We start from the raw sequence: 21,158 nt of genomic DNA, 5'->3' as shown, positions 1-21,158 counted from the left end.
GTAAGTACACATGAAATAGCTAGACACTTTGGCTGCAAGATTTTAGGGAAAATATTCATCACAACTATTGTGATTAATTTTGAGATCATGAGTGTCTAGCTAATCAATAGACACTACAACTCACTGATGCTCCCTAAACAGCTGAGACACTGTGCATCATGAGGCCTCTAGTTTCCATACTTAGGCCAAAAGTTACTGTGAAAAGACTTTTTATTGGTATTGGCCATTTTCTTTGAGTGGAGTTTTCTATCTCCTGAGATTTTTCTGGGAGGAGCACGCATTTTGAATATCTATATCACAAATAATTTTTTTTTTCCCAATAAATTGTAGGATAGTAGTTGGTATTCAATTAACCATGCAGCCCAACTGAAAATGTAAAAATATATAAATAAAAACAGCTATGCTAGCAGTTAAACCTTTATATTGCATGATATTTTTCCTAAAGGCAATACAGAAACTTAGAAAATGGCTGCAACACAAAATAATCAAATATGAAGTTGCTGAGAACGAGTTCAAGGCTAATGCAGTTTTCTTTGGAACCAGAGGGAATATAAATGCTGTATATCAGTACATATAGCATAGATAGAAATCTATTATTTAGTACTCAAAAAGGCAAACGCTGATAGGGATATTAACACAGGACACACATTAAATGCTGAACCAAAGACCAGAGCATATGGTGGAGAGTTAAATGATAAACAGACATGGAAGACCCAAGAGGAGCAGACTCATTTCCAGTGTTGATGAGAAAAAAGTTTCTGCTGTAGATGATGATGATGATAGAGAGAGTAATAATGTAGGGAATGAATTTGATGAATGCACCTCCAATAAGCGGCAAGCCATTTCTGGAACATGAACCTGTAGTGATATTTTTTGTGAAGCTGGAGAGAATTCATTCATTCATCTCTCTATTATGGTAAAAAAGAGATTGCCTAATGCTGGAGGTCTCACCCCCCAAAATGAAATGGCCGATTGCTAGATTATGTGAATGAATTAAGTTTTCGGGGAGAAAGACCTGGAGGCACTGGAAAAGTGTTAAAACTTATGTGGCTGAGTTTTTTTTTTGTCCTGATTGAACTCGACCAGGTAATGATAAGAAAAGTTTTGATTGAGTGTGAGGTTAAAACATGTTTTAACCTTCTACTTCAGTAATGGTCTCATTACACTAATCCACATCTAAATGATGTGCAGATGACCCTCAATAATGGGCTGCACTATTAGAGAAAATGATAGGGGAGTACAGTTAGTAAAGTGTCTTCATAATATGCATCAGTTGGCCATCTGCTGATCTCCTGGCTCTGAAGGTTACTGTTTTTAGCAACCAACAGCAAGGAGTTAGGTAACTTCTGCAACGCCTCATAATAACTGTTTGTCACACTGAGTAGAGGAAGAGGAGAAAGGCCATGTTACAGTACTGTTTGTGCAGCTAAGCTGTTTAATCTTGGTGAGAACTTTGGCACAAGGCGACCTGGACCTCTAGCCAACAGAAATAGTGTTTTTCTCTCTGTTGGGTACTTGGCTCCAGGGAAAGCCCTAAAAGTCTTTGGGGCCTTAAAAAGAACAGGATTAAGTTGTGCCCTGAGGGTATCCAGTGAGTAGACTATGGTTTCCCCTCTTATTCTACACCCTCACAGTTGGTGAGTCCATCTTTGATGAAGTACAATACGTAGGTAATAGTTAAATCTTAACATCTAGGAAAGCGAATTACCTGCTGCACACAAGTTGGGTGTTTTCTCTTTTTTTGATCATACATTTTAACAACTGCAAATTGTTCACAATGTACTGTGTTTACTAGCTCAAGAGCTGGCAGGGAAAACACTTGCAGCAAAATGAAAAAAAAACAAATAGAAAATCATTTGCATAGAAAGTGTGGCTTCAAGGTTTCTACTCGTGTGTGAGAGTGTGTAGATACTCACGTGTATATTTAAGTGAGCCGGCTCCTGGGTTTTACAGAACATCATCTTGTGCCCTTGGCGTCAGTCAGATCAGGCCTAGAAAACGATCAGCGGGCTGATTGTGGTAATGACAGGTGCCATCACACTGCAGGCAGAGTTTAGCCTCCCCACACAAACCCGTCTCCCCTGCTGCCACACAAAATGAGTGGAAACCCAAGGTGAAGATCCTCCATGTCTGAGGTTGCTGAAAAATGTATGAGGCCATGAGGTGGCACGTATGTGTATTGCATTATTGATAGAGACAGGCATCGCTGAGACCTCCAGCCTCAAGAGTCCTCTGGCCTGACGGAAAGCATTTTCTGTTTTGCCCTCCTAACCCTTTCTTCCATACACCTGGACCCCCACCCGTCTGTTTCTCTCTCTTTTTTGTCTCAGTGGAGAGAAACCCTTTTAGGAGTTTGAAACCTATTAAATCCTTCAGAAGTCTCTGAGAGCACAGTGTCATCCTGTTTCTCACTCGCAGAGAGCCCTGCACAGCATGTTTCCACAGGCTGAGCGGAGAAATTGTTAGAGAAAGAAGAAAATCTATCTGAAAGAATCTGTTTGACACCAGAGTGCAGACATAGGGAAACAAAATAGTTGATTGAAAGAACACACCAGAAAGTCTTTGCATCTGCATTTCAGCTCCTCTTCCAAAGCCACTTTGTACTCTGATGATGTCTTTTATGTGGCACAGATCAGACCAAGGACTGTCAAGAATGCAAAAGAAATACTGACTTGACTTTATTAATTATTGTTACTTTATTGTGAACGAATACAAGTCAAGAGATAAAAGGCAAATATGTAGGTATACGTTTTCCAACAGCCAGATTGGATTAGAAACTTGATACCTTGTTTTACTCCACTGACTACACTGTTTTTAATATGTTATGACTTACAGTTTGGTAGGTATCATCCCAGCTACGCTCATTCAATTTGTGCTTGTATGAAATAATGGGCGCCCACAATATCTGATGCCCAACAATGCTTAAAAAGGTCATCGCTTCTGCCAAAGATCATTATCTTTTTGTCAGATGACTCTGCCTTTTCTGGTGCCGTAGATTCATAACAGTGAGAGGATCATTCATGAAACGATCCAATATGTTGTAGGTGGAGATAAGCGTGATTGCTGTCAGCCTGTTCCTGCTTTGAGTCCTACAGGGTTCAAATCAAAGTCATAAACCTCAATAAACAAGACAGCAGACCTCCCCAGTGAGATTAATCCTGATTAGACAAATAGAAGTCCACAAACACAGGGATATGATAACACCGCCAAAGCCTGTCTTCTCAAAAACAGCCCTATATTCATTTTTATCAGCAACCGTGCCGTGCTGCTCTGTTGTCCTGGTTTCTGTCTCTGCAGGACTGTAACATGATAAGCAGCCCTGAACACCGACTAGAAAATCAGCTGGGAATCTAAAAATGATGCTATTGATGTGTTTGCCTTTTTAAGTGTGGCTCAGTGTAACCCAACACCCTTGTCCCAGTGCCCCATGAGAAGATTCATCAAATGCACTTTGCAGGGAAGATTCTTTAAAAGAAGCTCTCCTGGCACCATTTGCAGAATTAGAGAATTATAGAGACCTGTGGCAAGGGGAATTTGTCCTGCTCCTCTTAAAACCCGATGAACTTTTTAATGACATGCTCAAATATCAAGGCTAGAGGCACAGTAATAGAGAAGTCACATAGTTGTCTTTACCTTAGTTTTATAGCTCAGCAAGCCTGCAGCTTTGTACCTCAGCTCATCTATTTAAAAAAAAAAAAAAGGGGTGTTAGCTATGAAATATTTGAAATGTTCTCCACCAGAAGCCATATGCAGTGCATTGGATTCCACAACTTTATTCACTTCTTTATCTCTCTTATCTCTATCACACTATTCTTAAAAGCAGCATTTGTATCATCTGCTGAGAAAACGACTAATCTCCTAGTTTAAATGTATTCTTATTATGGGTGGATGTCCCTAAATTGAACCCTGTACATTCTTTGCTTCTTTTTTCATCTCAGTGTTATCTTTGTTCTGGTTTCTCTTCATGCACCAGGGAGAGCCACATTTGCCAGCTTTACACATGCAATTAGGAGATAAGTAAAGAATGGACTCGCTTTAAGGTGCCTAAAGCCAAGTTCTCACTCCTGTTCATCGCAGATAATGGGCATAACTACAAATATGTGTATATTCTTGCAGTGGGGATATATTCACAAGCTTTAAATAAAATATGGATTTTGCTCATTTAGCTCACTTCATTTGTCTGCCTGACTATTTATAAAACCATACGGTAATCAGGAATGGAAACAAATCTGTGCAACAAAGGTTGTAAACCTCATCAACAGCCTTGACCGCTGTGCGTTCATTGTATCTTATCAAAACAGAAATGTGTGCTTATGTCTGTCACTGTCAGAATAATATACCCACATCCTAGTTTTGCTGATAGAATAAATAACATCTACTACTTAACACCTTGTATACACTTATCTGCATGTTCACAGTCCTCATGAGAAATATATCCAAAAAAACTTCAACGCACACTGAATGCAAAGTGCAGATAGCGCTGACTGGCTGCATTAGTAAATGGGTCCACAGCTCTGCTCACTTAATGGGTTCCTGAAAAATAGAAATTTTTATCGGTATTGGCTTTTTTGCCAGCAGAAAAACATTATTCTTACGAATGCACCTATCCAATGTTTCGGTCCCTATACTGATTTTAATACCAGGACTTTGACACAAAAAAAGCAACTTGAGGCTTAATTTAAACACTGCCTTCCTAACTTAGTAAAACCAAATGCAGCAAATAGATACACACATAAAAATGTACTTGGTTAGTTAGTTATTCTCAAAATATAATCGCTCACCAGCAACTTAGTAAAGAACCTATAGAATGAACAGAACTTACAGCTCATGGCGTTCTTCAGCATGATGTTTCTTGGAGTGCTTGATTATACTGATTGTATGATATTTTATCGTCCTACGACAACCACTCAAAACATTGACTTTGCAGGTGTTGCAAGTAGCCGAAGAGCTTGTTAATGTAGCAACAATTAAATACCTCCAAATGTCTGACTCTTTGCTGTTAGCTCTCTGCATGCCATGTTAGTAAATTGTGTGCTTCTACTGGTGCACTCGACATAGCATGTGCACATAGACATAAACATACATAGAAATTAATTGAATAAATTGACCTCATTGTTCTGATATCTGCTTGAGTATTAGAATGATACCTGATATCGACATCGGATCAGTGCATCGCTAGTTAGTGTCTCCCCTCTTGCCTGTTTTTAAGCATTCTGCCAATAGAGTATACATTTCAGATTAGTGAAAAAATAATATGGTACAATATAAATACATATGAGCTTAATGAGCTACAAACAGCTGCTTCACATATTGAGGACAGACCATACTATTTAGGTCAAAGCAATCATTGCACGCTAGAAACATTAGCTGTTGATTAAAAAAGCAATTGTGCCAATATAGTTTGTAAGGACAAATTATCAACAGGGTATAAGCACAGCAGCTGAAGGGAACATTAGTTTTCTATCAGTTCTTCGCTAAAACTTTACTGTCGCATCACATCGCAACTCCAAAAAAAAGTAATTTTCTATTTCAAAGCAGACAGCTGCTGGCAAGCTGTAAAATGTATTGATCGAAGGTGCCTAGAAACACACAGGGAGCTTTTAATTTGCTGTGCATTTATTGCTGTAGCTTAAGTGATTTATCCTGGGGGTTCATTAGCCTCATCCCTATGCGCTGCATGTGAAACTTAGCACCTTAAGCAACCTGCCTTTTAGTCTCCTCCCTAGACAGCTCCAAAGTTATCAGAGGTAATCCAGCTTTCAGAACATTGTCACGTACTGTAGGGAGCAACTACTGCCACAATAAATGAGAATGGGGCTGTCAAAGGAGGTTGATCTGTGGAGAGTTCCATACATTAAGGCTTCTGACAAGCTTCTTTAAATTACTTTTTTAGTCATTCTAGTTGTGTGGCTCTAGGGACAGCAGTGTTTGTCTGTCTGCCCATCTGTCGGTCCTCCACTGTGGTCCACACTGAAATATCACCACGATTAGCTGATTGACATGAAATTTGGCACAAATATCAACATACCCCAGGAGATGAGCTCTTGTGACTGTGATTCCTAATTGTCAGATTTTTCACTTAGCCGGTAAAATATTTCACTGTTCATTAGATAAATTAGCACTGAAGCTGCCATTTGTGATTCTGAGTGAAATGTCAGGTGAATTGCCGTGAAATCCCTTTTAGGATGAACTGTTAAGCCTTTGGTGATCCCCTGACTGTTTCCAATTAACTAATGTTGACACGCTAACTGCCTGATCTAAGTTGGTTACAATGGTACACATTATACCTGCTAAAAATGAGCATGTTATTCCTAATCTTGTTTTAATTGAGCTAAACTTTTTTTTTTCTGTCTGTCTCCTTTGTCCTGCTCTGTTTCCAGGAGCAGCCAGGGCTTCATGCACATGAAGCTGTCACGGACGAAGGAGAACAAGTACATCCTGGGCCAGAACAGCTGCCCCTTTGACAGCGTGCCTGAGATAATCCATTTCTACTCCAGCCGCAAGCTGCCCATCAAGGGTGCCGAACACATGTCCCTGCTCTACCCTGTAGCCATCAGGACACTATAGTGCTCTGGGTCCCCTGCAGGCGTCTGCCCCTGCAGCACTCGCCGGGCCGCCCTGTGGCTCCTCGCTTCCTGTCCCTGTGGACAGACCCCGCTAGGGTCATGGGAAGATGAACAGTGGCATCCCAAACTGCTGATCCTGACTCACCTCACTGGCCGACAGATTCCACACCTGTTTCGAAGGCCTACTGCGTACTATCTCATACACACACAGACTCAGTGTTGCAGAAGTTTTTATTATGTTATTGTATTTTATTTTATTTATGACAGACATCCACTTATTACATCAGAGACTGACTAGCTAAAGAGCATCATTTCATTGATTGTTGAGCTGATTACCCATAGCACTTAACACTCAAAGAAAAAGAAAGGTACAACATAGCATTTGTCACTGGGATTAACCTCTTATCATGAACTGTTGTACCTTTTTCCTACGAGTGCACATCGTGACAATTATGTATGAAATGTGTGTTTGAGGTTCTCTTCTGGTTAGGCTCTGTTGATGCTGTAATTGTATTTCAAAGGGGACTTGAAGATTGTAAGAGCCGTGTAAGGGAAGCAACATTTATGATGCATGTTGAGCGATATTGTCCGCGTGGGCCCCATACAGTGGCCAGGATATTGAATAAACTGGCCGTGTATGAATGGTGCGTCCCCAGCTGCGCGGGAACAACAGGCCTGTGAGCTGTGCAGACTGATCTCTCTATCTTGTCATAGTGCATGTTGTCTGCTATCCATCACTGAGTGGGTGTATCACACCAATGACAGTGTAAGTACCATAGTGGTGAGACAGGCAGGAGAGCGTGATGGATGGGTCAAGCTATCCGACACAGTACAATTGGCTGAGGCTAGAGACCGGAGCCTGTCCAAATGGACCAAATTACCCCCGCTACCCCTGCTTAGAATGGCTTTGCATTGGGAGAATGAAATATGCCTGCATTGTCTACCTCAGAAAATCAATTTCATTCGCCCATCTGCAGATCAATAGGTACAATGGGATTGCAGACATCGATCTGCTCTCCCTTCGACATTCCCAATTCCCTTAAAATTGCATCATTGGTTTTAGAAATATGCTTTTTGAATACAGTTAATCCGAGTTTTTTTTTTAGAATGAAAACACAAGCAGATTTTTTCAGATCAGCAATTGTATGTATAGTTACTATTATAATGCTGTGTGATGTCAGTAACAAATGTTTGGTTAACGCCTTATAATGCATGGGTCAAATCAGTCCACTAGATCAGCTGATTTCCAGTTCTGCTTTTAACAATTGTTCTGTGACTGTAATTTATTCTGGGGTAATTATTACTGATGTGTTACTCCTTTGTGATTGGCCCGTCGGCCCCCTCGCCCTCATCGTTGTGTGCCGATGTGATCGTGTTTTTTGGGACTACTCCGGCCTCTTTTTTGCTGTGGTGCTTTGCATTTTTGTTGTTTCCAGTTTTGCTAAATGCACGTTTGCCTCGGTGGCCTGACTCTGGGACACGAGTCGCTGCGTCTCCTGACCAACAGGGTTGTCATGTCAGGCCTCGTGTGAGGGACGATTACACACCCTCCCGCCTCCAACACATCGATCACAGTGCAGCCTGTCCAAAACCAGATTAACACTCGCCTTCAAACCATCATGCTTCCATTTCCCTTTAAATTCTCCAGATGTCCATACATGTGTGAACGCGAGAGAGTATGCCTGTGTGCAACATGTTCATGTGTATGATATTTGTATGCACATGAGAATGCGTGTGTCCCAGTATGTTTTTAACTCTGCTGGTACCTGGTGACAGCTAGTGCTTGAACTTCTTTGGTTGTCAGCTTTTATTTTTCTCCCTTAAACTATAAAAAGTAGAATTTTCCCTGCGGCTTACTAATTTACCTTCCTTCCCGTATTCCCTCATTAATCACGTTTGATTTTTAGCAACTCATAGGAATGACATGTTTGCGTTTTGGCTTCAGTTTGTTGTAATGGAGCCAATAATATTTCAGCCCGCGGCAGATAATATTGCTTACTAACTGCAGGCAGAAGAAGCTGATTTGCCAACAGTAGCAGCGCCATGAAGTGAGTCTAATGAGACTGCCTAATGCATGTATGATCAGACTTCAGAGGAAGCCTTCATCAGTCTTATGAGTTGCAAAATTCTGTGGTTTAATGAGCAAGTTAAAAATGAAAATATTGTCGGCGAGGCTTCGGCCTGAGCTGAAAATGACTGATACTAAGAATTAGCAACTGACTTTAGCAAGCATGACCACTGTATATACAGAGTCAAACACATTTTGGCTTTGACTGTATCTCCGCTGTGTGCTATGCAACCATAAACTGCAGTGATTGAAGAGGAAATGATAGGAATGTTTATGACAAATGTGATGGTACAAAACGACCACCAAGAGGGAATGTAATCGGCAGAGTGACTTGATTAGTTAAAAAAATAAGATAAGAAAAAGATTCCAGAAAGTGGGATGTATTCAGGTGTTTATTTTGCTGGTGCAGTAAGTGAGCAGACAGATGTCATGGTCATGAGATCAATATGTCATATGAGGGTGTCTCCTAACGGCATCCGCAGCTTTATTGAGGAATAGTATGTTGTGGAAGTGGACCTATGTATTACCTTGAGAGACGATATCCTAGAAAGAAATGCAAAGTTAAAATAGACTATATGTGAGACGTATCCTTTATGCTCCCAATGTTCACTGTTTAATAGATCAGATGTTGACAGTAGAGGCTCTTTATTTAGTTGCTGCTGCTGCTGAGCATTACTGTACTAAAGGGAAGAGCCTGCGTGCGATGGCCGCACTGCCGAGAGAGAGGCCTTAGCTTTGGAGAAAAGGGAAAACGGGAGAGATGGAGGGGAAGAATACGGGAGAAACGGAGGGAAGGCTGCTCTGACATGGGGGAGGGATTTTCTGCAATCGGCAGACACACTCTTCACATTCATGTTTCCATAATGACAGCCTGAATGAGCCCTTCTCCTCTCTCAGAAGTGTCTTAATGCTTGTGTGTGTGTGAAGCAGTGTCTGTTGGGTGTGTGAGTGTGTGTGTGTGTGTGTGAATATACTGGTGTAAGCAGCCATCAGCCATTGACTTGCCCCGAGTGTATCTTCTGTATCACTTTACTGTGGTAAAGTGGCATGTATGAGTTTCCTTTGTGTACATTTTCGTGCCACATATGTATGCACTACTATAACATATCTCTGTACAGTCCCTCATGGCCAAATGTATATACTGAATGTATTGTATGGGGACATAGAGGCATCAAGGTTCAAAATAAATAAAGTCGGGTTTATGAGTTTAATGTGTGATTTGATATCTTGACGAGCCTTTATTTCTATTGTTTCACACAGATCCACCACAATAAAGCAAACACAGTTATTTAGGAGGACAAAAGCCCCTTCCAGTATCTCTACCGTTACCATGGTGAAGCCCTTCAATAAGAACTGAAGAGCGACCATTGTTTGAGTTAAGGACAGAATGCTGGAGCTATTATCAGGCCAGCACTCTGGCACTTGTTGTTCTCTATTGATCCACTTTGTAGCACAGTCCTGTAATATATTTTTCTCACTCCGTCGTTCATCCCAGTAGCATTGGCTTGATTTGTACGTAACTTAGCCGATAATGTTTCTCACAGTTCTCCTGTAATTGCATCTCCTTTTTCACTGCTATAAAGTAGCAGCTGTAGATTTAATGAAGTGTAAGTCATATATGATTCCTGGCATTTGAAGAAGGTCTTTGCCTCAAGTAGCAGATTGAGAGGACATTTCTTGGTCAGCCATCAGGAGACAGAGCAGCAGTGTTGATATTCACGTGTCTGTAAAATGATTTCTCTGCTAATTTTCTAAGATAGTTCTTGGAAAAACAGTGTATTTCAAACTAATCATAGGAAAAATAGCACATTTCTTTATTATTCAATATTAATTTATAACTGAAAACTTAATTGTGCATATTTATTGAGCTACATGCTTGTCTGTGAACAGATTTTCCATTTTTGCATGTACATTATGTAGTCTATGCTAGCAATTAGTATGAACGAAGGCACCTGCAACAAAAGATCTAGTTGATTGTTGTATTTTTTATGCTTTTCAAGGTTTTACAGTGTAACAGGTAACATATATGCTCAGAGTCCATCACTCGGTGCTTTTGAAGGCAATGCGGAGAGTGAAATCCCTAATCCCTTAGCCTAAAATCGCTTTCAGAACTGTTGCATTGTGAGTGCAGAAACAGTTTGTACGGCGCACGTTTTGGCCACAGAACAACTGGCAGGCATTCAGGAAGAGCACAGGCAGGGGGCTGATGAAAGGAAACATTGAACATTCACAGCCTCTCGAGTCGTCTGATAGCAGACAGAATCAGTAATGCACACACCTCAGAAACTGACGGGAAGACGGCGTTGGTGGCTACTGGCTCATCTGCCTGCATGCAAGGTTTTTATGTGGTGACCATGAGTGAAACCAAACGGGTTTTTCAACCTTTTCATGGCCATGTCGTTTGAGATTCAGTAGTTGATTTCCTTGCCTCACACAATTCAATTACATCCACAACTCCGGTCAAAATAAGAAGCGACTGTGCTGTTTCAAGTTTCCTTTCCACCTCCCTCATTGGTCTCTGCACGATCTTCGTCTGTCCCTGTGCTGCAGCTGTGTTCTCCTCGATGGAAGCTCCATCAAGGGTTAAAGCACCTGGGATGAAATGCATCAAAGAAGCTTTTGTGGACAAAAAAAAGAGGGCTTTAAAAAGAAGGGGAAAGAATAAAAGCATTGCTTGAAAGCAATGAATGGGCCACTAGGGGATAAAATGGCCTCATGTCCATCAGAAGCTCATTTCATATTCCGCTCAGTCACGCCGGGCGGAAAGCAATCTCAGGTAACAGACCTTATGTTAATAACACACGAGTTGCTTCCATTCAGAAAGACAAAAGCGGATGGGGAGCATTATACCAACTCTATCCATATGGCACTTTGGAGGATTTCATCTCCAGAGAATAGTATTGTTCTGCTCGTCTGTGAAGGCTTGATTAGGCGAGCTCTTACATCGTTTCAAAAGGCCTGGGACTGATGAGTCCTATTGGCTTAATATATTGCCCGTAATGGCGTGGTGCAGAACCCCACTCGTTACCTGAATCTGAGGTCACTGTTGGAGTAATTGGGCACATTTGTGGCAGCTTCAAGCTCCAGGTTCCATTCATGAGGAAGGCCTTTCCAGTTGTTTAAGCTGCTCTCTGGAGTGGTTTCTCACAGTTATGCATCTTTCACCACATCATTGCGGTAACATCTGAGAAATGAATAGAACAAACACAAACACTTACAAGAATGTGACTCTTCGCAGCTCTAATACCGAGTGTTGGAGAGCGGTGAAGGCCTTGCATATTATTATTGATCTCACAGTATCTATCTACCTATATAGAGACGTGAAGGAAGAGCGGTCCAACAGTCCATATAGTGCTCTGTCATTTCCACTATAAAGACAAGCTCCTAAGAGATTACTTACAGTCAATACTACTCTCACTCCTGACAATGAAAGGATCTAAATATGGTGCTTAATAACATCCTTCCTATATCATATGTGTGGTACACCATCCAGCGTCTCCATGACAACTTCACATGGTGATTTTCCCCAGTAAATTGTTTAGAATATTATGAAAGCTAGTGGCTTATGCACTTAAAACAGCAAATATGATATAGTAGACTGAATGCAGGCTCTAACTAAGATTACGTCTGATTTCAGTCAGTAGCTCAGTAGAAAAGCTAAAGAAAAAACAAGTTGCATTTTTCCTGCTTGGTTTCAAATTACACTATTTTTTTTTCTTTCTGAGCAGCCACAACTGTCTCCTTTTTAATTTGCCAGAAAGGCAATGACACTTTTAGTCACAATTGTTCTGTCGACGCCGTGACACTGTTTCCTTCAGCACAATGGAAATGCTTTATTTTTAAAATACCCTTGGAGGCTGTTGGAGGTGGAAATTGCCCGCAGGTGTGCATGCATATAAAACGGTAATGGGGACAGACGGACACAAAGCGCTGTTTGGGTGCTGTGCTCATGAAAGGCCAATCCGCTGATTGAGCTGTCACATTCACAGATGCAGTAATAAAACTAAGCAGGGCAATTACTGTAGATGGGAGGACAGTAGGTGGTGGTGGTTGGGGGGGTGTGCAGGCAATATGTGCTCCCCTAAAATACCCTGATGGGAGACAACAAGACAAAGCAAATGTATCTGTCTGTAATAAGGCTGCGGAGGAAGAAAAAAAAAGAGGGCTCAGCTAACGGTGACAATGCTCAGGCAAGCAAAGCCATCAGAGGATGTTAATAAAGCGATCTGTGCAACTTCTTCTTTCATGTCCCTGCCTGTCGGAGCGTAATTTCATCTTTGACAAATTAAAGCATACAATACAAACCATTTTACCCAGACATGTTCCACAGAGGGCTCATCAGTTTCAGTGTTGTTCTTACAGCACCAAATCCTAACGTGTAATCTCAGGACAATATTGTGTTAGAGATAGAAACAAGGACATGGTGATAGTAGGGAGGAAAAAACTCTCTTATTTAACAGGAAGAAACCTCAGACAGAAACAGACTCAGGCTGTGCAGCTGTCTGGCTGGGGTAAACAATGTGATTTTTAATTTGGGAAAGGAAGAAAAACACAGGATGATAACCAGTCAGGTCAACTAAAATATTACAGCATTGCCATCTAGTGTGCAAATAGGGGGATTACATCAACCAAGCAGGCTGCGTAATGCTGGGTAACAGGAATGTAATGCGTTTCTGCAGTGTTCATTTAAGATGCCATATTTAATGACATTTAATTGCAACAACAAAAAATGACTCCAAAGAGACTAAAATGAACAGAAAAGGGTGTCCTATATAGGAGTTGGGGTTTATTTTTGTATATCCAGGGCTCCATATTCTTGTAATCTGTTGTCACTCGAGCCCAGTGAGTTTAGTGGAAGAAATCAGTTCAACCATAATGAATTTGTTAATTTAAGCTGCTGCGAAAATCAACACTCGCTCATTAGGAATTCATTCATTTCATGGCAACTCTGCTGATGTTAGTGTCTTCAGCTGGAAGGAAAAATAGTATCCAAGACCTTTATAAGTCAAATGTAAGACTTAATAATTCCTTCTAAGATATATATTTTTTGTGAATTAAGATGTTTTAGAACCAGCAAAAACTGAAACTACATGACATATTTAATACTGCAGCCTAATAATGGTTATGTTGGAGCGTGTTATATGTTGCACAATAAAACAAGAAATTTCAAATCTGAGCAAACACACATGACGCTGATGATGTAAACATGATTCAATTTATTAACCATTTTGTCACATTAATAAGAAAAAGCTGTAGGTGTCGAGTCCTGTGGAGCACGGCTGATACTGCTCTGTCAGTACAGTGTGTTTCCAGTTAAATAGAGGAACAATAAGAACTCTATATACTGTGAGTTAACATTTGCCTATCCTTCCTGGGCAGCAGGGTGACCAGATTTTTCCTGCTCTCTCCTCTATAAAAGGCTTTGTCCGTGGGGCTTGGACTCAGAGTCCTGGGCCTCCCGCAAATATGAGCTCCAGGGCAGCCTGGATGTCACCATCTGTGGCCTGCAGCGCCCTCAGCATCAGCTCCTCATCCTGGATCCCCATGTCCCGAAGCTGCTGCATCTGGGACTGCCAGCGGCCCTGGCAAAACAGAGACACATTCAGAGAAAAGTCTTTTATCCAAAGACCAAGTAGTCGAAACAATACAAACTGCAGTGGGTAGCTGATGCTGATACCAACAAAGAATAAAACGGCCAAAAGCCATTTTAAATATTATTATCCCCTTCGTGAAATGAATACGAGGGATTTAGTCGGTTAGCTCACCTGTAGAGCAGACATGTTGGTGGCTTGCAGAGCTTGCTGTAGTGCCTGGCTGAAGAGATCATTACTGACTGGGGTCCCTGCTGGCATGGGGGCTACACCACTGGAGGGGTCCGTCTTAATCAAAGAAAAGAAAAATGAAAGAATAGCGATGCAGCAGCAGGGAATCATGTTTTTCAAATATACAAATACCTTTGATGTGCCATATTTTCATCTACATTGTTTCAAAGAATTATTCATGTGTCTGAGTATATTTCTCAAACTGTGAATAAATCTCACCTGACTTGCTGTTGTTGGCGTGACAGCGCTGCTGTCAGGAGTGCTAGCGAGGGCCAGAGCAGTAGCCAGCTCACTCTGCGTTATAGGTCGAGGGCCTGTTGCTCCGCTGTGGCTCAGAGAAACTGGTCTCATTCCTGCTGAGACCCCGCCTCTGTTGGAGGGACCCGCCGGGCTCCCCTGTCGCACACATTTAAGAGCACGAATGACGCCATTAGCATCAGTTTTCCTGTACATACCGTCTGATGTTGAGCTTAACTGTTGACTTACAGACTGGAATTCTTCCTCATCATCAGACATTCCCTCAAACATGAAGCCCCCTGACAGAAAACAACAAAATGTCAAAAAAAGACAAACTAGATGATTACAAAAACACAACAATAAAGCAAAAACTCTGTTTAGACAGTAACGTGGGTGAAAGTATTTATATTTCATCAATACGTTGCTGCTTCAGTCCAGCTGTCTACAACTGGCAGTGATCCTCTCTTGCTTTTCATAAACTCTGTCTGCCTTTGCTGAAGCTTCTTCTTGCTTACCTGGCATATCGCCGTAAGAACTGGCAGACACATTGCGAGAAGAGCTGGCGCTGGACTGAGCGGGCATGCTGCCCGCCACGGAGTGCAGGACCAGGATGATGGCATTGACGAGGGCTGGGTGTGAACTGATTAATCTATGCGACAGACAGGGAAGAGGAGATGAAAATTTAAATGACCGTCCGCTGTACTTTCATCAAATATTATGTGTCGTGAACGAGCTGAGAGCAGAAAAGCCACACTCACACGTCCAGCATATTCGGGTCCGTGAACTGCACAAAGAGATCTTTGTCTTGGAGCACTCCTGGATGTTTTAAATGGGAATGTTACTATTTGCATTTTTGTATGGTGAAATGGCACGGTGTAGAACTGAAAATGGCCTTACCTAGTGCAACTGGGTCTGACCTGAGCCCTGGCGTGGCTACAATGATCTGATCCAAGGACTCTTTGTTTGTCAGCATTTTATATACCTAAGTGTTGGGGAAAGACAGAAAATGTTATTTATACACATTTACACCACTAAACATCTATGCAGGAATTACATACAAGTTCATTGTCACTGCATTTCTTCATGAAACACTTGTTGAGGATCTCTCCATCTACAGGAATTTGTGCCAACATCCATGAATTAACATCAATATGAGTGAATTACTCAAAGCTGTTTATCTCAGTATCTTCCTGTCTCTTCATCAGTCAAGCCAACATGCTGATAGGTGTCTGCCATGGAGAGCTGCCAAGCTTTAAAAGCTAAACCTGTTCCTGTTGAGGATAATCTTTGACCAGCTCCAAGCTGTCTGGGGTCCTGTTCACTCATAGCTCTGAAATGCATCAGGGGTGGTCCAGTCAGAAGTAAACAGCTGTGAATACAGGTGTGACAGCACCCGAAGGACACTGGCAAATAATCCAGTCACTCGTGCCAAATAATGTCCCAGTCAAGGACTCGTGCACAGATATTAGACGAATGCAGCCACCCCATAGCATTCCTGCACTGCCCGGTGAAGGATAGCCTATGGCCTTCGTTAGAAACCTTTATACAAGCTTTGGATTGAGGAGAAGATAAGATGAAGTTTAAAAAAAAAAAAAAAAAAAAAACTGGTGAAACACAACTAAAAGGATTTAATCAAGATGTGTACTATACAGTGACATTGGTGTGAACCGCAATTTAGATGTGACTGAACATAAAACAACACTTTAAAGCTAGAGTGATGTGGCCAGTAGATCAAGTGAATTCCTTCCATCTTATCGCTGAACCATGATTTCACTTATTTTTTTCCCTCTACATAAATTCAACTCAAAACAAAATTCAAACATTATTTTCTTCATTTAAACTACATGCCTACAGGGCTGTATGTACAAGAACAACAAATGAAAAGCAGCAGTTGTAAGCTATTATACTTTTACATATGTAAACAAAAGCAGCAGGAGCAGCTGTGCAACAAAAACAAATGACAAAAACTGTACAGTGCTACCTCCCCATAATATTTTCAGTGAGATGGTTCATATTTGGGACAGACTGTCAGTACTAGCAAAGCCAGGCTTTATTATGATGTAAATAGATATCATGCTTTCCCGATGTGCAGTACCAACACTTGGGTAGTCTCCTTTCACCACTGCCCTGTCTTGTCATACACAATGATCCCAGAAAGTCAGGTTAGCTGCTTTTTAGCTGTGCCACATCTTGAAGAGGTGCATATTGCTTCCCTCCCACTACATGATTTAGTTTCAGGTGCTGCCATTTTTTTGTTCAAACAGGACTTTCACAAAGTTTACGTAGCACAGATTTAGGTAAACCAAACCACTTCTATGTCACTGAAGTAGCATGACTACTGACTCATTTCGTAAGGTCAACTGCTAATGTAAGGTTTTGCCATTTCCAAGGAAATGGCAAAACCTTACATTAGTGCCATGACTAAAGAGAACTAGTTCCCACTGTTAGTGCTTTAACAGAGAGCAAAGGAAGTTCAGAACTTGATATAAGCATTTTTCATATAATGCAAAAAATATATATATATGAATTAGATTCAGCACTCACCCCAAATCCCGACCCTTCACTTTTAACAGAAGGCTCAGATATTGTCCCAAAAAGAATGGCACATTAGCAGGTGATGAAGAACCAATGTGCTCCAACGGTTAAAATGTAATACTTAAAGAGCTCAAGTAGTGTCTGTGTGTGCATCCTCTACTCACCGAGTCTCTGTAGGCAGAGTTGAGAGAATGAAGAGCAGCATGAAACACCCTGAACTCTCTGGCTGCTGTTGCTCTGTTTACAGGCTCTAGAAAAAGAAAAACACACGTGTGTTCAATCAAAGTATCAGTGTTACTCACAGTATAGTTAAAAGCAAGTTTGATGCTCAAATGGCACACAGACCTGAACTGCTCTCTGGCTCGGGCCACGTCTTCTTGAGGATGTGTAAGGTGGATCCTGGTTGAATCCCGCAGGCATCCAGAGTTAAATCATCCTTAAGTCTTCGCCCACAGTGGACCAGCTCTGGTAAACACAGGAACAGAACTTTATCAGGGACAAGTAACACAATCATGCAGCCCTTTGTCTTAAGAAATGATCACTAAAAACACAGTGGTGAAATTTTCTTACCGGATGTGCGCACAGACGGCAATATTTCATTAACAGCTAATGTATTATGTTAAAACGCCACAGCCGTTTGTTTTGTTTTTGTTTATTTGTTTCTTCACTTTTGGGGTTTTGGGTTATCACTGTATAAATATTCTGCATATAATTTGTTTTCACTACTACTTTTCACCTCATACTGATGTGTAATGCACAAAGGAAATCTATAGACTGTTCACTTTCTTGTTTGAAAATTCAATAAAAAAACCATTGATAAAAAAAAAAAAAAAACGCCACAGCCGTACAGACCTATTAGTTCAGGGTCTGGGATGGAGTCTGGGAGCTGAGCTGCTACGAGCTGTTTTAAGGTAGCGACTCTGTATCCTCCAGGTGGTACATCTCCTGGCATCATCTCTGGGAAGTGGAAGGTGGACTTGGGCTGATCCACCAGCTTTAAAGACAGGTGCCATTCTGAAGAGGTCATGTCTCCCTGTACAAACACACAGCTTTAACACGGTGACACAGACAACAACTACACTGACTAAATCGGTAATTACTGGCATCATTTATAACTTCGCTGTGTTTTCATGTAAGGATACGACTCTTTGTCTCCTTACCACTCACAGGGACACGTTTACTTTCATGCATACAGTCTATGCTTTCATGTTTATCTTTCCGTGTGATTTTGAAATGGAAAGCTCTGTTCGCAACCCCGGTTAGCTGCTAGCGTTTACTAGAGAAACGTGCCGATTTGCGAGATTGAAGGCTTAAGTTTTGAATAACATAACCGGTTCGAAACAGTTTATTCACAAAATGGAATCAAATACCATTCAGAAAAGCTAAGACAACTGAAGACTTTTCAGAAGAACTGCACACTCACCTTTTGTTGCTGACGCTCAAGCTACTTCCTGGTTGTAGTCACGTGATCTACGTTGTGTTTACGTCCACTGGGTTTTTTTTTTCGTCTTTTCATTTTCACCTCCGAATCACTGTTTCATATCGCAGTTTCTTTATTATATTCCGCCACGTCTGCATGAATTTCTCAGTCATTTTGGTCCCATGGCTTCTCATATAATTGCTTTCTGTTTCTGTTTTAATCAGTGCTTGTTCAAAATACCAATGTAACGTAGTACTTTGAAAACGTAGTCAAAATCACACAATTTCGCCTTTGTAGTTTTAATTAGTGGAATTATTTATTGAGTTGATGTGATACAATTTAAAGTATCACACGCTATCAGGGGGAGTATTCTGTCAGTCATTTTAAAGGAGACAGAAACAGATTTCCTCATGTCCTATGAATACAATCATAAATAGTGCTCTTCATTAAATCACATGATGTTCAAAGCCAGAAAAACCAAACAGGATTTCATGATGGTGTTTTATGACTATTAAATTACATGGGTACGCTCTACTATAAAAGATAAAATAGTGTGCCATGCATATGACTGACACGCTTTCATAGAATGATCTGCTCCGAGATGTGGTTGGCTGTAATAAATCTAGAGTATACATCAATAATGTGGTTTTGAATAACTACATCATTGTTTTTATAGCCATCAATGGCAAGCAGATCAAGACTGGCCAGATTTGGCCTAGCTACATTTTTTGAGAGATGGGCTACAAATAATGTTTAGTAGTAGTGACTGAAAACATAATGATACCACAATCAAAGGAGGGTAAAGAAGTATTAAGTATTAAGGTGGGTTGTGCTTGTGATGAAAAGTGTAATTTGTATGAAAGAAAGCTGTCTATTTTTGTTTTAGACAATATGCAAATTAACTTTATTGTCTTGACATCTATCCATCCATTTTATTACAGTTACTGTATATAAGGTTGGTTAATGGTGGCTGCAAGCTTAGCACAACATCCCAGACTTTCCTCTCTACAGCAACACTTTCCAGCTCCTTGTGAGGGAACCCAAGGCATTCCCATTCCAGATGAGATATGTAATCCCTCCAGTAAGTCTCCCAGTTCCTAGTTAACTTCCTTGTTTTCCCAAAAATATTTTTTAATGTCAGATGGCATTAATTTTATTACCTATAATACACTGACAGTACTGACTGTACTGTACGTGTCCCAGTTACTCCATTCAGTAGTCTGTGCATATTAAATATTTTGGTAGAATGAAGGAAAGACTGGTCCTACATTGTAAGTTTAATGTCAGCCAAATTCACGTTAATACACACACACACACACACACACACACACACACACACACACACACACACACACACACACACACACACACACACAGAAATGCACATACACATCAAGATAAAAATGCAAACTAATAGGCCAGTTTCAGTGATGGCCTCAGTCTAATATCTAATCACTACGCTGTTCCGTGTATTGCACTTCACCGTGTTCCAAATTGCTTTTCCTTCTGCATATTCAAAATTTTCCAGTGCTGTGTAATGTCTCGGGCAAATGAAAGTCCAGACAGGAGGTTTTTTTTTTTTCCACAGTCTGTATTGGTGGTCATTTTAGACCACATCTATGATCAGTCTAACTAAAAATGTAATTATATGGTGAATGATCTGTGATTACAAAGTGATTTTTATATGCAGCTACATTTGCCAGATTATGCAAATATGCTAATGTAAAGAAAAAGCAGCATATTACCTTAAATGAGTATATATTTTGCTCTAAAAAGACACATTTCAAAATACATTACTTTAATTGTATGCACTTTAAAAGAAGAAATTTTTAGCATGTGTAACTGATTATTACAATAGGTAATACATGATTAATACAAATCAAATGAGTATTACATGTACATGATTGTTGAAATGAGGAAATAGGTAACTGCAAACATGAAAAATAAATGGCTAAAAATGAGTAATGGATTATTCAAAATGTGTACTACATTACTAATAAAATGTGTAACAGATAACTACATAACTGTAATGTACCACTTTAAATGACTAATTCATTACTTTACAATTCTAATAAAGATGTATTTGATTAATATGAATAAATCATAACATGCAAAAATATTATAAAGACAATACATAACAATATTATGTAAGTAATTATAAATGTGTAATATTACCTTAAACTAGCACTAGATTACCACAAACTAGAGATAAATTACTCTAAATATGTTACCGATTTATATGTAAATGATTGTGTTAAATGATTACCACATTACATAAGAATATAAAAGCTTAATTAAAAAGAGTAATAATTTACTCAAAATGTGTACGAGATGAAAGCTTTTAAAATGTGTAGTAGATTACTCTAAATAAGTGGCTTTAAAAGTGACTTCAGAAATGTGTAATAAATTATTTTGATGAGTGCAAATGTTCAATGCATAATGGTAGCTTAAATGAGTAACAGATTACCATGTATAGCAAATGATTAATTAACTATGTTTTAATGGGTTTC

General features: G+C 40.3%; 2 protein-coding genes across 5 annotated transcripts in view; one reads left to right on the top strand and one right to left on the bottom strand.

The window, feature by feature from the left end:
* Positions 1–9,845, top strand: part of LOC111571649 (SH2 domain-containing adapter protein F-like) — a 101,027-nt gene extending 91,182 nt beyond the window's left edge. For all 4 annotated transcript variants that reach the window (XM_055010417.1, XM_023274905.3, XM_023274907.3 and 1 more), the window contains one exon: positions 6,381–9,845. In XM_055010417.1, coding sequence (XP_054866392.1) covers positions 6,381–6,567 — 187 coding nt within the window. In that variant the 3' untranslated portion in view covers positions 6,568–9,845. The remainder of the gene's footprint in view (positions 1–6,380) is intronic.
* A 3,988-nt stretch (positions 9,846–13,833) lies between these two features.
* LOC111571657 (ubiquitin-like protein 7) lies at positions 13,834–18,744 on the bottom strand. The gene is made up of 11 exons (XM_023274916.3): positions 18,652–18,744; positions 18,081–18,261; positions 17,574–17,693; positions 17,393–17,478; positions 15,591–15,675; positions 15,452–15,509; positions 15,209–15,342; positions 14,943–14,992; positions 14,676–14,852; positions 14,400–14,513; positions 13,834–14,216 (listed from the first exon to the last, which is right to left on the bottom strand). Exons 2-11 carry the CDS (start codon positions 18,253–18,255, stop codon positions 14,076–14,078), a joined length of 1,140 nt encoding a protein of 379 aa, XP_023130684.1. The 5' UTR covers positions 18,256–18,261; positions 18,652–18,744; the 3' UTR covers positions 13,834–14,075.
* Positions 18,745–21,158: the final 2,414 nt, after the last annotated feature.

This window comes from Amphiprion ocellaris, chromosome 1 (genome assembly GCF_022539595.1).
Source record: "Amphiprion ocellaris isolate individual 3 ecotype Okinawa chromosome 1, ASM2253959v1, whole genome shotgun sequence".
Classification (NCBI taxonomy): Eukaryota; Metazoa; Chordata; class Actinopteri; family Pomacentridae; genus Amphiprion; species Amphiprion ocellaris.
This window is presented reverse-complemented; position numbering and strand designations above follow the sequence as displayed.